The sequence below is a fragment of the Anopheles merus genome, chromosome 3L (genome assembly GCF_017562075.2).
Source record: "Anopheles merus strain MAF chromosome 3L, AmerM5.1, whole genome shotgun sequence".
Classification (NCBI taxonomy): Eukaryota; Metazoa; Arthropoda; class Insecta; order Diptera; family Culicidae; genus Anopheles; species Anopheles merus.
In genome coordinates, this window is record NC_054085.1 from 21,372,859 (window position 1) to 21,391,390 (window position 18,532).

At 46.4% G+C, this 18,532-nt stretch overlaps 1 protein-coding gene across 1 annotated transcript in view; it reads left to right on the forward strand.

The window, feature by feature from the left end:
* Positions 1–245: 245 nt before the first annotated feature.
* Positions 246–18,532, forward strand: part of LOC121600631 (frizzled) — a 239,023-nt gene continuing 220,736 nt past the window's right edge. The window contains exon 1 of the mRNA XM_041929405.1: positions 246–2,494. Within this exon, the coding sequence (XP_041785339.1) occupies positions 1,712–2,494 (783 nt within the window). The 5' untranslated portion in view covers positions 246–1,711. The remainder of the gene's footprint in view (positions 2,495–18,532) is intronic.

The following is an 18,532-nucleotide window of genomic DNA, read 5'->3' on the forward strand; positions in this document are numbered from 1 at the left end:
CCCACTGAGCTTTGACATTTTCTTTCACACAAAAAGACAGGTTCATTTGTTGAGCCCTTGCGGGAGACAAAGAAAGCGACTACAGCCGAATGAGAGAACGCTACATAATGAAGCGCTCTCTTTCTTTACACACAGCCTTCCCTATGTAGAGGCACGTGTTAAAAGAAGAAAGAGCACATAACACAAGCAAGTGTTGCTTTGACTGGCGAATGAACATCAACCAAGCTTTCATTAGACCGCTAGCAGCGTCACTGTGAGGACGCATCTCGTACCGTGTCCGTGTGCCGTTTCATCCGGCAAATTGTGTTCTGTCGCGTCGCGGGTGTATGGTGCGCGGTTTTAGAAAATAAATTAAACACACCCCGTTATTAAGGGAATTTTCCGGTGCTTTAAAACGAAAGAATTTCCCTTCGCGGTGCAGTGTTGCGGTGCGCTTTTGAGTGAAAAAATGTGAGAAAAAAATCGCGCGCGTTGGTGTTTATGCGGCGTGTTTACGTATGAAGCAGCATTTGGCGTGGTTTAGTTACAGTGAGATAAATAATTTTACACACAAATAATCACACGTTTTGAAAGAAGGTTTGAATAATTTTCCGGTTTCCGGGTGTGTATGTGTAGCTGCTGCTGCTGCTGCACAGTGTAAAGTAAACAGCCGGCAAGACCGCTGCCGGCCGCTGTGCGTGTGTGTGTGCGCAAGCAGGTGCAAAGCGGCTAAAACAGCAAGTGCTGTGCATCCTTTGCCGTGTTTCAAGTGTGTATTTTTGCTCGAATCAAAAATCATCTCCCCATCCAGCCAAAACAACACCTTTCAAATAAAACGGCTAGAAAAAAAGAGAAACACAGCCGGCTCTCGAAGAAGAAACCCGTGTGTCCGTGTCAATTGCCAATACAAAAAAAGAGGCGGCGTGGAAAATTCCCTGCGTTTTGAAGAGAAAATTGCAAACAACCGTCCACCGGCGAGAAGAAGAGGGTTGGCTAAAATTGCCAGTCGGTCGGTCCCGAAATCATCCCAGCCCGCCCAGGGGTGTTGTGTTACATAGTGTGCGTGAATTTGTGCGCTAAGGGTGTTTTTCCCCCCTTGTCCTTTCGCTCCGCTTTCTGGTTGTCTCCAGCCCCGGCAAAAGACCGGGTGAATGCGTTACAAGAGCGCCGTATACGCGCTGTAGTGTTTGTGTGGCTGTATGTGTGTGCGTGCGTATGCGTGGGTCGGCGTTTGTCGGCGTTTAATTGGTGTTAGTGTGCAAACGCCGCAAAACGGAGAGCAGAAAGAAACGTGCGCACGTACGTCAGTGTAGCTGTGTCAGTGTGTGAGTGTGTGTGTGTTGTGTTTATGCAGTTTTTATTTTCGTCTGTTGGCTTTTCGCGCTGCCCTTCGTTGCGGTGTGAAAAGAGGTGCTTAAATGTGTGAGAGAATTTAATACACAAAAAGTGTGTGTGTGTGCAAAGGTGCTTAAAAGAAGAAAAAAAAGGGGCGAAAAGAGGCACCTGTTCTACCACCGGTCTCACTGTTGTTCTGCATAATTCCTTAGTGTGTGTGTATTGATGAGCACAGTGCATATGTGGTCAGTTGTTAGGCAAATCCTGCATCGAAGCAAGCGGCTGCACTCGCCGGGTGCGTAAGTGTGTGAAGACCGGTGATTTTCGCTGTGCAGAATCTCCGAGCGGTGTGTGAGAAGCGCGCGTGTGTGTAAAGGCAACCAACAACAACGGAAAAATGGCCGCTTTACGAGTGGCCGCCCTGCTGTGGTGTGTGCTGCTGCTCCCACTAGCATCGACGGCCATCCAGCAGCAGCAGGAAACGATCGTCGCACACGGCGAGACGGAAGCGGGCAACGCCGGCGAAGAGTTCCAGCATCACAACCGGTGCGAACCGATCACGATACCGTTCTGCATCGGCATCCCGTACAACCGCACGATCATGCCGAACCGGTTCGGGCACACGAAGCAGGACGAGGCGGCGCTGGAGGTGCACCAGTACGTGCCGCTGGTCAAGATCGACTGCAGCCCGGATCTGAAGTTCTTCCTCTGCCTGCTGTACGCGCCCGTCTGCACGATACTGCCGTTCCCGATACCGCCCTGCCGGAGCCTGTGCGAGAGTGCCCGGGCCTGCGAGAGCATCATGAAGACGTTCAACTTCCCGTGGCCGGAGAACCTGGAGTGCTCGCAGTTCCCGGAGTACGGGGGCGAGGAGCTGTGCGTGTCGAAGCACAACGCGAGCGAAACGCCGACCCCGATACCGACGAGCCCGGCCGGCGTTGGTCCGGGCAGTGCGGGGGCCGGCAGTGCCGGCGGTGGCTATCCGATGAAAACGGTGGCCGCCGCACCGTACGTACCACCGCACCGGAAGACGTCCGGGGTGGTGGCGGGCGGTGGTGTGAGCGCTGGCGGACCGCCGGGCAGTGGGCTCGTCGGGACGCACCGGGATCTCGGCTTCATCTGTCCGGTGCAGCTGAAGGCGCCGACCCTCATGGGCTACCAGCTGACCATCGGTGGAAAGGTAAGGGGCTTGGTTCGGGTGTAGAATTACAGCATTTGCGGGAGTCCTCACTGGAGAGATGTCTTGGGAAGCAGCTGGGAGCTGTCCTGGGGGGTTGTTGAATTTGTTTTAATATGATATCATTGCTGGTTGAACATGGCATACCTTGTAAGATGTTAGGCCGAATTGGGGACTGATCTTCAGGAATTACTTGGGGAGTCTTTTCGGAACTTGTTAGACATTCAATGTGGAAATCAGCGGCAAAGGGAGTACCTATAATACTAAAACGCTTAGGAATAGGTCTTTTGGAAGCTCTCAAAGGAATCGGGTATGAGATTAAACCTGTAACTTGAGAGCGTTATCCTGGGGGGGTTTTCAATCTATATGAATTTTCCTTGGAAAACAGTCGAAAGACATCAGTTTCGTAATACCTGACGTTGATATCCTCTCCTCTCCAATGCGCTTTAGAAGTATCGTTTACTCGGAAAGTCTGTCTGTTATAACACTCACCTTTATTAGATGCTGCTTTTTATTAAGAGGGAACAGCATCTGGAGTTTTAATTCAAAGTATTCTCTACTTTTATACGAAATCTATACCAGACATAACCAAATCCAATTTCTGAAGTATCGTTTATTTGTTAGGGAAGAATTGTAAATAAAGTGATGAGAATCTTCAATAGTTTCATCGACTGGAATCATTTGGAAGAATTTGTGGATTAGGTTTTTTTTTGTGTAGATGGTTCGGGCCTTATGGCTGACCTACGGATCTAAATTTGTAATATGGCCGTTGCACTTGGATGACACGAATAACATACTGGTGTAAATATTGTTGACACCTCAAACGATTGCTTATGAGCTATAATACCTTAATTTTGTGGAGTAAGTTAGATGTTTTATGATGACACATTGAAATCTATTGCACAAAACTAGCTTTCGTATTACTGTGGAAAAAGAATGAACTCGTTTAGTTTCTTTGGGGGTTTAAAAGGAATATTCAGCTGAATTCACGGTTTATTATTCTTCCAAGTTACGGCAGATGCCCACAGCACTGAACTGTCGTAAATTAACATTTATCGTGTATCTATTCTCGGTAGCATTTAAAGTAATTTATCATGAATTTAACGTTCCAAACGTGTGTTAGAATCAATTCTATAACCATATAATATTTAGAGAAAAACAATACTTTCATTGGTTTACTATTCTGTCGAACTGTTGGCTGACTGCAAATTGGACCAAATATGTTGAACTCTTCATATTTCATTTGATATTATTTTGCCTGATTTCTGGTATTTAGTTAACTTACCGAAAACTGCTACGATTTCCCTGTGAAAATACGCAGAAGCACCCCTTTTACGATGCATCAACGCATCGCCAATCGATGTTGAGGTCTAAAAAAGAGAGAATAATTTCTCGGAATTGCTCTGCTTACATGTTGCAAATTGCAAAATGTAAACCATCAAATTTGGTGTGCATTGCATGCTTGAATCGCTGTAAATGCATGAATAATTCCTGGAATTGACCGAGGGCGTTTGATAGCGTGCTGCATGTGTCGAAGCGAAACTACTAATATGTTTCGGTGTAAGAGTTTGAGATAGTTTACCGTTTCCGTAGTATGTGTAGTTTACCGAAATGTTGGATGGTCTTGCGCGCACATAGCATAATGGGATAGAATATTGGTGTTGCCATGTCTAGCCTTTTCCGAAATTCCCGCAACGACTGAGCGGACATTGTTGCCAAACAGTGATCGGGAGTTTGTAGCAACATTTTCACTGGAATCATTTGTGCACTTAGTAAGTGCGAATGGTTATTACAAGAATACTAACCAAAAAGGTATATGCTTCGTTTATTTAAATATATTCTCAGAATAACCCTATTTGCCATGATATAGATAAGGGACGTTGAAAGTTTCATTACTTCAAACAATCTATCCTCCAATCCTCCAATCGATCTGAATCAAGCTTCACGCCCCAAACAATCCTGGCAATGCAGGAACATCATCTGATTTCCCCGCCACAGACGTCAAGAAGAGGGCGCATTTGTCACCGTAAATGGAGAAACTCTTCACATGCACGTGGAGCCCAATCACACCGGCATAACACTTTGCCCTTTTTCACACCGGTGCCTGCGGTATGTTGGCAACACCAGCAGCAATAATCTCTCTTTGTCAGTATGAACACCGTGAACATACCGGAATGTCTGCTGCTGCATGTACAACCGGCGAACGGGACACGGTGAGGAGCAGCACAACCTTGTTGCTGGTGCCACGTGCGTGTGTCCGTCGGTTGTGACGGCTAGAGAGAGGTCCCTGAGTTGTGGTGCGTGTGTACCAAGAAAGCAGTAATCCGATTTTTTTTGGGGAATACAAACATGGCAGCATGGTACAAAATGTAATGCCCCCCCGATACACGTGCATTCGGTGCCCGTAAGTGAAATTGTGTTCGAGTTCTCGTTGGGCACGAGGGGGAAGCTACAGCATAGTTTGGATAAGCCGAACGACTTTACATCGCTGGCGCTGGTGTAATCTTTTGCGCTGGAAATGCAAACCTTTTCATCAGCTCGTGAGATTTCGGGGAAAGAAATTCCGATCGAAGCTACCACCAATCTGATTTAAGGTTCTGGCTACATTAAAACTTCTTCCTCGGGTTAGGTCCTTTTATTGCGGAACCATAACCTGCCACATGCGCTCTGTTGCATCACTTTCAAAAAGTCTTCCATTTTGTGTGTGTATATCGTGTTTCGGATTTGCTGAAACGTGCCGGAAGAAATGAATCAATCTGAAACCACACACACTCAGACACAACTTCCGCTGCCTGTTTGGAGAGTGATCTCTTTTGCCAAAAATTGAAGTCGGCTGGCAGCTTTCTTCGTAGCAACTGGGTGCTGGCGGTATGCATTCCAGTTTAATTGCTACGCCACTGAAGGGATTAGTAAAGCGATTGCTCAGACGCTCTCCAACCTCTGACTCCCATTGCAACAGACATTGAGTAATTGCTGCAGCTCCACACTCCTGGAGCTCCTGTCTGTGTTGCAGTTTTTGGAGCAATCGCTTTGTTGGTTGGAGCTGCGTCACTTGCACTTGTTGTACCGTACCCGGTAAGAGAGCGGGCTATCATCGTTTGCTGAGTCTTGTTGCATTTTAGTTTTTTGATTCTTTGCATCTCTGGGACGCGCTCTGCTGCAAAGCATTGGGTAATTTAACATGGCGCGCGTGTGTGATGGATGATCTTTGCTTGCTGCTGGTGGTGGGTGTGGAGAAAACGAGCTTAGAGAGCTTGTTTGAGCCTCGGGACGCACGGATAGGAAATCAGAACCCATCCAGGAGTCAAGCTGATGTGCCATGCCACAAACACTTTCGGGAATTATCTTTGTCGTTGCTGGAGTTGTCCGGGCTAGTTGACAGCATGTTCCCCGGATATGGAGCGGATTTTAAGGCTACCCTCCGGTAACTAGTCGTCAACAAGCTGTACCAGGCATTGGTGGGATTCTTTTGTGTGTGCAAAAAGTGCAAAACTTGCAACTAAGAACGATGGCCTGCAAAGACATCGTAGCATCTGTAGCAAGTAGTGGTGGGTGCTTGGAATCGGACCTACCCGTTTCCGTGTTCGGATGCTGGAATCGATTCCGATTCCGGAGTCGATTCCGATTCCGGAATCGATTCCGGAGTTGGTTTCGGAGCCGATTCCGGAGTTGAATCCGGAGCCGATTCCAGATCCGAGACCGGAATCGGCTCCGGAGTCGACTCCGGAATCGATTCCAGGATCGGAATCGGCTCCGAAATCAGAACTTGACTCCAGAAATGGAATGGTTTGAATTGAAATGAGAAGTGTCGAAAAAAGTCCGCGAATCTCCATGTGAATACGCATATTCCTATGAAGATGCCAAAATCGACTCCGTTTCGAAGCCAACTCTGATTTCGGAGTCAATTCCGATGTCGGAACCAATTTTGATTCCGAAGGCATTCACGGAACCGATTCCTATTCCGGAGCTGATTCTGATTCCGGAGCCTATTCCGATTCCGGAGCCGATTCCGGAACCAAATTCGGATCCAATTCCGATTCTGGAGCCGATTCCGGAGCTAATTCCGGAGCCGATTCCGGAGCCTATTCCGGAACCAATTTCGGAGCCAATTCCGGAGCCAATTCCGGAGCCGGTTCGAGAAAACTTCGTACCTAGCCGGAATCGATTCCGACGAAATCTTCATTTTTCCCATCACTAGTAGCAAGATCTGAGACAAAATCCTCCCGAGGGATGCGGGGTCGGCTTTGATTTCGGGGATCGCGCGGTCGGGTTAATTAAGTTTGCAGGAATCAGAATGCCTTGCTTGCGTCGTCCTGATTAGCTGGGGCAAAGATCGTTTCTAGTTAGCCTTCTATAATTTTTTTTTGCTGCACTATAAATTGAAATTCTTTTTTAAAAGTTGAGGTGTGTCCGTTGCCGCTGCAGGAACTGTTTTGCATTCTTCTCCGCTGCTGCTGCTGCTGCCGCTGTGCCGAGACCGGGGGGAGCAAATCGCATTTATGTCGGTGGCAGTTATGCATTTCTGTTCAACTCTCTTCCGCGACCGTAGAAAAGCAATTGGCTGCACTCGTTTTCAAGCTCTTTTTCGTGCTATTCGCTTCATCTTGAGACCGGAAAAAAGTTGGCGATAAAAATCAAGTTCTCGCTTTTGTATGCTACCCTTTTGGGCCGAAAAAAAAAGATTGAAACGCTGAATAAACTGCTGAAGTCGCGTCTGTCGACGGGGAGTCATTGAAAAGGAGTATCCCGAAGGACGTCGGTTTTAGGGGAAGGTGAATAGCGCGGATGATATCATTATAGAGTTAGTTTAGTGTGTGTATAGAGAGAGAGAATCCCCGAAAAAAAATCTGTGTTTGTGTGTGTGTGCGTGTACTCCATTTTGCTTGTCACGAGGACGCGTTGAACCAGAGTGTATGCTCTGCGTTTAAGTTCCTTTTGGTATTGGACGAGGATCCATTTCAAGCGGGCAGCGTGGCTACGACTGTGTGTGTGAGTGCTGAAAAACATGGCAAAATCTGTTCCTTCATCCATCGCTGTGTCTCACTTACCGCGTGTCTCGTAGTTGGAAGCCTCATGGAACTCCTCTCTACCAGGGGCAGAAGCAAAGACCAGGAAACAAAAAAAAAAAAACGAAACAAGCTGAAGCGCTTTGGCAAAGTTTTTCAATTACATCTACACCCACAGCATGGGCTACCGGGGAATGAGTGTGGAAGCGAAGCAAAAAAAAAAGGAAGGAAAGATGCGCCACAAGGCCTTCCGGGTGGACGACCTTCCCTGGGAAAAAGGAGGCAGTTTTCTCCTGTGCATTTTTTTCCAGTCCATTCCCTGGAGCTGCTGGTTTCTGTTGGTCCAAGCGGCACAGGGCGCACAGGATCCTCACGTTTCGGTGCCGTTTGGATATTTGGTCGCGCGATACTTTTATGCACCCGGGGCGGAGAGGAGTCTGCTTGTAGGTGGTTGTGTGTGTGGTACTTCTGCCTGCCTGTGCCTGCCTGCCTGTAGTGGCTTGTTAATTCGGTGCTTCAGAGAGCTTTAGCTACCTTGGAGAAGACCCGTGCGAAGTAAAGCTCTCGGGTGGGGGAAAGATGCATGGGGAACCCATTGCCTCGTCCTCTTCCTCTGTTGCACCCAGGCGTTCGATCGCTTTTATGAAATCGTAATCAAACTGACTGTTATGTCGTCGTTGTCGTCGTTGTACAACGCTCGTTTGGAGTTTCAGTTTCGGCCGGCCGGCGCTCTAGGAAGGGTGTGGGGATAGTTATCTACTTTTTTTTTCATCCCCCTCATCCGTGCTTCTCCAGCATAATGGTTAATCCTAGCTTTGCCTATTTTGTCTCGTCGCTTCTGCTTCCCCCGGACCGTATGGAGAAGGACGGATTTTTACAAAGCCACCTCTCTTGAGGCTTGAGACACATACGGTCGGTTGGGGCTTGGGACATGTAGCGCACCAAGTCCGGGGGTTGCCGGGGTTGCTTTTTTCAATTTCACATCCCACGGCAGAAGTGTGATTGTGCATTCGGGGACGAACAGGAGAGCTATTTTTTGTACCTCCAGCTGTAAAGAGTCCGGATCCCCCCGTACTCGGGGCAAAGGAAAAGTTTCCTTCACACCCGGCTGGAGGAGGAGGAGGACGAAAACATCGCCTTTCCACCTCGTTTCCAGAGACGCATCTGTGTGTTGTTGGGTGAACCATTTTGATTAATTTTTTTACTATCTTTTCACGGGAAGGTGGCAAGGAAGTAGCAAACGGTGTACTACTACTGCTGCTGCTGCTGCATCTAGTGTCCCTTCCATCGTTTCACGCAAAGTGTACCTTCATTCGTCGTCTGTGTTCTGGTATGGTTGAATAAAAGGGGTATTATCGGTTTTTAGTTCCTCTCTCCCGGCTGCTGCCAGTTGTGTGTGGAGCAGCTTTCGAACGGACTCCCCTTCCCCACGGGGAGGGGAAGGGTGCTTAACGAAAGGATGAAAAGGTTCTGCTCCACTTTTCCACTTTGGAAGCATCTTGTTGCGTTGCTTTTTTATTCTTTCTCACTCTCCCTGGAATGGGCACGATACATGCATGAATGGAATGAATGCTCCTTTTCATGGCTTTTCGCCATTCAGCACCAGCCAGGGGATGCTCAGATGATGCCAGGGCGAAAGTATTCTGATCGTTCCCGTTTTATGGGCTAGTTTTATGAATGTGCTTGGTAAGAGTAATATGAAGCGCACTAGTTAACCATGAGTGCGGGGTAGGGTGAACGCGATGGATTTGAGGGGTGTTCAATGTACGTTAGCGAACCCATCGGTACACTGTAAGGTGAGAGTAAGCAAAGAGTTTCAATATCAATACAAAAAATATCTGATTGCAAATATTTACAAATTACTAATCATTACTGAGCGGAGCTTTAAATTGAGTAATATCCTGGTCATGGCACCAACATTTGCATCGTTTGTAGGGCAATACTTGTTGAGCTGTAATACGTTTGATGAGCTTTGCAATAAAAAAATGTTTTTTTTTCAACTCTTTTTTAATGGTATCAGTTGAATGCGCGATGTCAGCGAAAGTATCCTGGTCATGGCACTCGAAATATGTTTTGTTTAAATTTTATTAATTCAATACCATGCATAGTCCAATGACATGTTAGTCATATTTTTCATGCATTGTAGTGATGACAGTTAAAGAAGAAATTCAGAAAAGATAAAAATTATCCTGGTCATGGCACCAAAATGTTCAAGAATTCATGATACCAAAATAAGATAGATACCGAAAAAATATCATTTTTGGTCACTTACTATCAGACATCTTGTATACAATCACTAGTTGTGTTGAGATACTTTAACATTTCGAATACTTTAACTCTTGGCATGACTTAAAACAGCTTGCTTTCATACGCTGTGCTCTAGATTGAGTGACATCCTGGTCACGGCACCAAAATTTAGTTAGTAAATACCATTCATAGTCCAATGACCTGTTAGTGCTAATTTTCATTCATTGTTGTGATGACAGTCAAAGAATAAATATCAGAAAAGATAGAAATTATCCTGGTCATGGCACCAAAATGATCAAGAATTCATGACTCCAACATGAGATAGAATTAAAAAAAATTGTGTTTGGTCTTGTACTTGCAGATATCTTGTATGTTCAGTACAGACAATCACTACTTGTTTTAACATACTTTAACATTTCGAAAAACCCCCTCGGGGAAGAAATGCTTGGAATTTAATCAGTAAATAAATTACCGGCCAAATCTAATATCTTCCGGCTGGAGAGGAAAGCTATGTGCTTTCCATTCTGCATCGTTCCGGAAAATGGGCGACACGATTTAGCCTAGCGGTCAAAGTACAGTCCCCGCACCGCAGATCGGAAATCACACTTCCTGTTAGCTTCGGTGAAAATGACGGCAACAGCAGCAGTAGCAATCATAAGCATCCACCCGGTGCTAGTTACTGTTTTTCGGTGTGCCCTCGCCACTCGCCGACCTTAACGACACTCTCCAGATCCGCCTCGGCAAGTCGGGCAACAAACACGTAAAAGAAGCGTGTATATCGCAAAGTCAAACAGCAGCAGAGCCGCCCGGTCGTTTGGAGGACCGTCGCCTTCGCGTGGAAAAACGGCGGTGACGAGCTTTGCTCGTTTGCTTTGATAATTTCCATTAAATAATTGACACAGTTCCTCCGGTGCCGCTGTGCCCCGGTCAGGCCGTTTGCTGTCTGCTTTCCCACTTCTTTCGCTTCTAAGAGCCCTTCAAGTTCTTGGGAGCGGGCGTTAGTGGCGCCTGAAAATGCCATTAGAAGACCAAGAAGGGGGCGTTGCAGTAGCTGCTGGTGTGGTGGCTGGTAGTGGGATATGTGCTTTCCAGTCCAGTGTGAAGGCTACCGGGAAGGACTTTGTTGGCGCGTTTAGGTCCTTTTTTTGCAGCCACTTCTGTTGCTACTGCCTGCCAGCTTGTTTACGTTTCCCGACTACTACTACTACTACTACTCCACAGTCGAGTTTTCCCTTTGAACGCGTGAATAACGCTCTCGTGGGGCTAAGTGTTTTGGCGCGTTTTTTTTGTGTCCCTTCTGCCTCCAGTATTGCACGCGTCCGAGCGCGCATATTTGTGTTACGTTTGCACAGGACCTGGCGCAACCAGGTTTCTAAGGTTTTATTTCTTCCCGCTGGTTGATGATGTTTTTTTTCTTTCTCTTCATTTCACTTGCGCTAGATTTATTCCTGCTTCACGCGCTTTTGTTTTATGCGATCCTTTCGTGTTGCCCTTCGTGTGTACCACCATCCTACGCCCGTTATGCTTATCACTGTTTGCCCTGGCATGTTTATTGTTTCCGCTTATGGGAACCGTCACTTGATGAGCCTTTGTTGCGCCCTTTTTCCCCATTCTTGCGCCCGCGTTCTGGTTTCGACATGCTCATCTGCGCTGTGTTTCGCTCAAACGCCCTTCCAAGAATGTAAGGCTCCTGGACACGGCTTGGAGACTGCCCGTCCTCGACCGGGTCAAGTCGAGGAGGAGAGGCAAAAGCAAGAGTGATGAATACATTGCAATCTCTGATGAACGATGTTGCTGTGTATGGGAGGCGAAAAACTGGAACGTAACGTACACCCTCCACCAGCGTGGAGCTTGGTGCCTTACGTTCGCTTCCGAAACCGAAATTGAACGAAGGGACCACCAATTGAAAGCGTCAAGTGGTCGTCGTCGGTCAGCCGGAGACCGTTGTGTGACCGAAGCACGGGACAATTAGAAGTGGTGGTGGCGGCGGGCCGCCCGGATGGACAAGTGTGACGATCTTTCCTAGTGATGATGTTTGTCTATTTGCCTCCCCGCCTTCTTCGAAGCGTTCGTTATCGGTCGAGAGTGTGCTCTCCCTGCTTGGGAGCAGTTGCGGGGTGCAAGGAAGTAGGGGAAAACTTCATCAACGACGATCCTTGGTGGTTGGTTTTTTTTTGTAGCTTTCGTCCCGGGTTTTTTTTTCTGTGCTTTTATAAGGCAAAAACTGCTCACCAGCTCTTTGCGGGTGTTTGGAATGTGTGCTTGGCCACATTCTCGAGCAAAACTCGAGCCAGGAATCCCCACCGGCGCGCCCCGATGCCATGACTTTGATATGATATGTAGCACGGGGTGGAGCATTTCTCGGGTTGCGGAGATTGTGATTAATGAATGAAACAAATAGTGTTTCAATGGTGGTGACCAACTGGTTGGTGAGGGGTTTAGTCGGCAAGTCAGCAAGTCATTATGCTGCCGTAGCCGATCGGGCAGGCATTATTAGGCTGGCTAGGAAAGGAATGTAGTTTTGGGCTGTGTTGGCGCAGTTTTTGGTCGCCGAGAAAAATGAACACCGAATGCTTAATTTGGGATGAACAAGTCAAGTAATCCCTTGGGACTGGAACCACACAATTACGTTTATTTGAGACAGGAAATGCAATTCCTTGTCCTTCATTTCTTATTAATTTATCATGCAGCGAACAATTACAATTATTAGGGGGATTTTATGATACTAGCCAGTTTTGTACATAGGAGTTTGACAATTGGCGAAGAAGAAGAAGATATTTAGCAACTGAACTGCATAAAAACACACACACGCAAACCACTTAGATTTTCAGCCAAGATTAATTTCAGAAACAAAAAAAGCTCCTTTTGACAGAATGGGTGAAATTATGTTCTATCGGAGCGGTTCGCTTTTCTTAGCAACGCATATTTAGTATACATTGGTGACCTCATCGACGACATTATTTTGATGCAGAAATTGATTTTATTTAGTTTAGATTTTGTTTAGCTTACAATGAGAAATATTGTACGTGTTTTTGAAGATTTATTGAAAAGAACGAAGAGCTTCAGTGTTTGTGTAGTCGGAAAGTTCTGTTCTATCGAAAAGCGACGTTCAAATTTTGTCATAAAAAACCTGGTCTTCATACACTTTGGTCCAAAGTTTCATACAAAGTCCTTAGAAACTATAACTTGCAGATAGATCCGTCTCTATAGAAATTTTTCAAAAAAATTGTAAATTGTTTGATCCTCCGCAAATGATGAAATCCAATATGGAGGACCGTAACTGTCAAATGGATACTAAACTCGAATGATTGATCAACATTATTTCACCATCAGGCGCAAAGTGAGTGTATATATCAGGTGGGCTTATAGAGTTCTTTCTCACCAATACATCGACACATAATTTGACGGTTTGGTTCATAACAAAATCTAGTATGCCTTGAAGTTTAAATGAAATCTCGCAGAAATTGTATGTGTTTATACGCAGGCGTAGCACGAAGAAAGAAGCAAAAAAAAAAAAATATACGTGGCAGCCGGTTCTTGGATTAAAACGAAGATTTGAAGGCTATAGATTCCAAAAAAAAAAAAAATCATTTTCTTCGCCAAATCTGATACATAGGCAACAATCACTGAATCCTTTCTGCCAGCAATCAAGGAGCAGTGTACCAACCGAACCAAATATGATTTTATACTGAAAGTGAGGAATTTATCAGAGTGCCTTCGCATATATCCTTTGGTTCTGTTCAACAGATCCCACCGATTGATCTGAAATATCGAGTAAAATTGTGAAAATTTTGGATAGAGTTAGGAGTGAGTCCATAGCAAAATCATCAAAGCATCCAGTTTGTTACTGTCAAACCAGGTGTTCTTCCTACTTTCGTTTTTAGACGTCAAATTGCACTGGATAAGCCCACCTGATGTATCATCTCACTTTGATCAGGCGGTAATTCTGGCTTAAATTATAGATGGGGCCATTGCAATGTTTTTGACACTTGATCATTTCATACTAACATTAAAAAATTTAACTTTCGCAAATCCAGCGAATTTGATTATTTTTGTTAGTTCCATATCAGTGGAAATTAAAAATAAATTTCCGTTTATCATTTTTGAAACAAATTTACACTGATTTAGGAAAAAGATAGATGTTCTAGAGAGAATTTTATATTCTAATCTAAATTTTTGCATTTCTAATGATTCTCTAATAGTTCCTATCATTGTTGTGTTTGTTTTGTTGGATATAGCTTTATTTTAATTGCTCTTTAGATACGACTGCTACGTCATTTGTCAAGTGCTGCTTGTATTTTGAACTCACAACTATTTTAATTTCTTCATTGTTTACAATGTTTCTGGCGCTTTGAAATTGAAATAAAGCAAACACTTCAGAATGTGTGAAGAGAAGTCGTCATATAATGGTTATGAAATTTAAAGCATCATCAAAGGAGAATAAATTCTTGCAAATTTGTCCTGATACACAGTCAAATCAAACTGATTTGAGCTAATCATGCGAGGATGTGTGTAACGATTTCACTATTTCATAAATGCACCCAGATATTGGAACTTAGTTTGGCCTCATAGTGACACCTCCCCTCACTGTATACCATAAATTTCTGACAGCTCTCACATAGCGCAAATGGTACTGCTGGCACTAAAACCACGGCCAAAGCAGAATGCATCATTCCATAATTAAATCAGTGCACGGCTGAATTCCTTCACTCAATTGCCAGCGAGCAAACACAACGCTCTCGCCGACGCCAACGAGAACAGGCGATAACAGTAGCAGATTGTATTTTAATCGTTCGGAGGACAGCAGCAACAGCCAGCAACATTGCGGTGCCCGTTGGTCACAGTCGCGCCCCCCGGGTGTATGAATGTCAATAAAGCATCATCAAACAGGGCCGCGTGAGTGTGGGGGCGACTGTTTGGAAAACCGTTTGAATAGCAAATTCGATCACGAACGACCCATAAAGATACGGTTTTGACGTTTCGATAAACAGATTTCGGTTCGATTTTGCAACCCCTCCACCCCCCATCCCCAGGCCAGAAGTGTTGCCATTCCGTCGCCCTTAGGAGCATGTGTGTGTGTTTCTGTATAATGTATGTAACCGCCGTGTAGGGAGGAAAATGTTTATGAGCGTAAATATGAATGCCCGTACGATGAGGACGAGGCCCAACCGATCGTTTGGTGTTTTTTTCTTTTTGTTTGCTCGAAGGAATACTTAATGTGAGTGTTTTTATTTGCAATTCCTATTACCGGCGAAAGCTTTCAATCCTTGCGAGCGGGGAACTCCCAGCGTCCCCAGAAAAGGGGACGAAATAATGTAAACTAATGCCGAACGGGCGGAGGATGTGATACCACCGTGTGTCTCTGTATTGAAGGGGGTAACTCGTCGTCATCTCTGTTGAATATTAATTCCCCAGCGCTCGGTTCAACTCGGCAGAACTCTGCTTGGTCCAACTTCTCTGCACAAGTGTAAAATGTAAAATTCTACCATCTACTACCCCTTCTTGAAACTCCGCAGACACACTGCTGATGCTGCTTCTGCTGCCTAGTTTGTGTAGCATTTCAATTTATCATCATTTGCCCCGACCCGGCACTGCCTTTTCCTGTGTGCTGGGAAAGGAAGTTATATTGAAAGGAGGAATGGTGAGAGAAGAAAAGACCCCAGAATGCTCAGCAAAGCGTCAAAGTTGGACTGGTAGCACAAATTTTTACCCCATACGTACACACGTACACACCGAGAGCGCGTGAGACGTGAAAATTACTAATACACGGGTTTTTTTCTGCTGCTGCTAAGTTAATTAGGGCAAATTGAGGCAGAGTCGTGTCGAGCAAATGGTGCGAATGTTTGAGGTAATTTCTCTCTCCCCGCCAGCCCACACGAACGCAACCAGAGGCAATCCAATTTCCCTGCCAAGCTATCAGTTGTGTCGACTTACTGTTTTGTGTAGATATTAAAAAAAGCCCTCCAAGAACGGTATGCCGCAGCCAGCCGTGCCTACGTACCTAATATTCGAGATTCTTTCCGTTTATGCCGTATTGCACTACGACGGACGACGGGTCTGATACGGCAACCCCTGCCTACGTTGTAAGCGTTTTATGTAGTACGGTCACGTTCGGATGTCCTTTTGCATTCTGAGAAAAGGCGAGCGCGCGGCGGGACTACAACCGGCACACACTGGACACGCGCTTTGTTTCGTGGTCGAGCGTATCCTGGCCCGAGCTAAGATATCTGCCATGCATCTGGCGCATTAGACTCATCTTTCCATCGTCGAATCGGTCGTCAGTAACAGCTGCTAGGGGGGGGGGGGGGGGGGGGAGAGAGTCTGGTGCAGCATGTGGTGGTTCTTGGAGTTGGTCCTTCGCATTTCTTTTCCCCCAGCATTGTGGCCAATTCCAAATGGGCCATCGAAGTTGGAAAGTTTTTTGTTTGTATGTCCCCGGAGCTCAGCGTGTGCCTGGTTGAAGATAACAAACCGTCCCCTATCATCGGCTAAGAATTCGTTGGCCGTGTTTTGAGTGTTTTCTGGAGCTCGGCTTTTTCCAAACTCACCTCTCGCACATGCTTTGTTCACCGATTTTTTTTGGGGTCGTTCAGATGGGAGGCCCTGAGAAGGTAATGTGAGTGTGTTAGTGATGGGTAAAGTTGGCTAAAATCCGGAGTTGATTCCGATCTTACTCCGAAAATTTCGGAACGGTCCGACCAGCATTATCCGGAGCCGACCAGAGTTGTTCGGAGGATTCATACGGAGTTGGAGCTATCCGGTGTTGGAGTCGTCCCGAGTCATTGATGTCGTCGCTTAGTTCTAAGTCTTTAGTTCTAGGTTCTTCCTATTTCAGACAACTTTGACTATGAATGACTCCAACTTCAATTTCAGTCGAACGGAGCTGGCTTCTTCAACTCCGGATAACTCCGATTATGGAAAACCCCGACTCCGACTCCGGATGACGCCGAACGACTCCAGATGACTCCGGATGACTCCGGATGACTCCGGATGACTCCGGATGACTTCGACTCTGTACAGAGCTAGTGGCACTGGTTTTGGAGGAGGTCTGAATCGGACTAACAATTACTGGAGTTCCGATCCGACTCGTGAGTGCGCTCCAGAGAGCACATCACTGGTGTGTGCGTGCAGTTCTGGTCCAACGAAGTGTTACAGTGTGGGCTTGTCGTCGTTATCTTCGTGATCCACATCCGTGTCGGTGGGATGTGTCATCTTCGATCGTCATCCGTTTACACGGGTTCCGGACACACTTGTACAACTTTTGCCGAACCGGTTCAAGCTTCGGTGAGCGAGGGAGGCTCTGAAGCGCACGATGGTGGGACCGGAAAGCTTGTTAAAAATTCCGGACCCCTCAAGCTCACTCTGGGTCGGGTCCTTTTTAGCATTTTTTTTTCAAAGAACACTTTTGGGATGTGCTCTGTTGAAGATTAAAATAGCTGCAGAAGAGGCAGCAACACTTTTTTTTGCTATCGCTTTCTCTATCTCGGCCTGTGTCATTCTTCGATGTTTTTCCTTTTTTTGGTCCAAGGACTTCCCGGTTGGGTGGGTGTAGCGAATCGTTATTTTTAATATGCTTCACTTCCCCTTGGGCAAGGCTCGGGCACCGCTGACCATGTCCACGGGCGTGCTGTTTCTCGAAGCTCGACGAACAAAGCACTCCCGGTGAGAAGAGCGTTCGGAGTTCGGCCGACCGGGAAGATTCAGCATTCCGGAGCCGAAACCAATTATCGGGACCATTCTTTGGCCGATGGGCGTGCGGCGACGCTTCAGCACCAGCATCTGAACGTCGCCAAAGGTACGTCGTTCCGGGTGACGAGAATTCGATGGCTGATGGTGTTCATGTTTTGGTTGGTGATATCCGTTTGTTGGAATGCGTTTGTTGGGCCAATCTTACACCCAATCGGATCTGGTCGGACGGGGCCCGGAGACGGAGTCCTAAGTCCTTGTGCGTTCATCGCGATGTTGTCAGTTCTGGGAAGGTCCTTGGCCGTCATTCGAAGAAACTAAACGATGATGATTTGTAATCGCAGCAGCAACAGCAGCCTTGTAGTCCATGGGAAGTTGGTACTATTGGTACTTGTGTGCCTTCATGCAGAGGAGTAGCCTTATCATTCTTACGCGGGCTGTGGGCTGTAAAAATTTCGCAAAAACTGTTTTGGTGAGGGGGATTTGCACCACATTTTGGTCTGCTCCTGTTGGACGAATGGGGCTTCGGTAAGCTTCGCACAGTTTTAAATACCTTTCTGCGAGTGTCCTCGCTGAGTCTGTGTGTGCTTCAGCATAATCATGATTGAGGGTTGTCGTTGGCGAAGAAGCTGCGGTTCTTCGTTTCTTGCCTCCTGTGCACCAGAACCATTTTCAATATGCAAGATTTAGTGTTTGACACTGTTGGCGCTGACTTTACGGCAGCAGCTTAAAAGCTTACCAAGTGTAATGAGCAAAATTGAAATACTCGTTGTCGGAGGTCGGAGCCTGTGTGCTGCCTGTGCTTTGCGCTGTGGATCGAGATTGTTTGGTCAAGAGCTCAAAAGAGTCAGCAGGACATCTGCCTCGGATGGGGGAAAACTGTCCTCCCCCATTTGCTGCGGAACCTGCGGGGGCAAAAACAAGCACCCAGTGTAGAAAGCGGTCCGGAACAAAGACAACGCGACACACCGTTTTTGTAGGGGAAGGTCGAAATTTAATTATGAAATTCTTCAACCAACGCTCGTTCGTTCCTGTTTGGTGCGTGTGGTGCGTGTACTCCTGGTGTGCGCGCCAGCCTCGCTAGATGCAATGTTTATGAAAC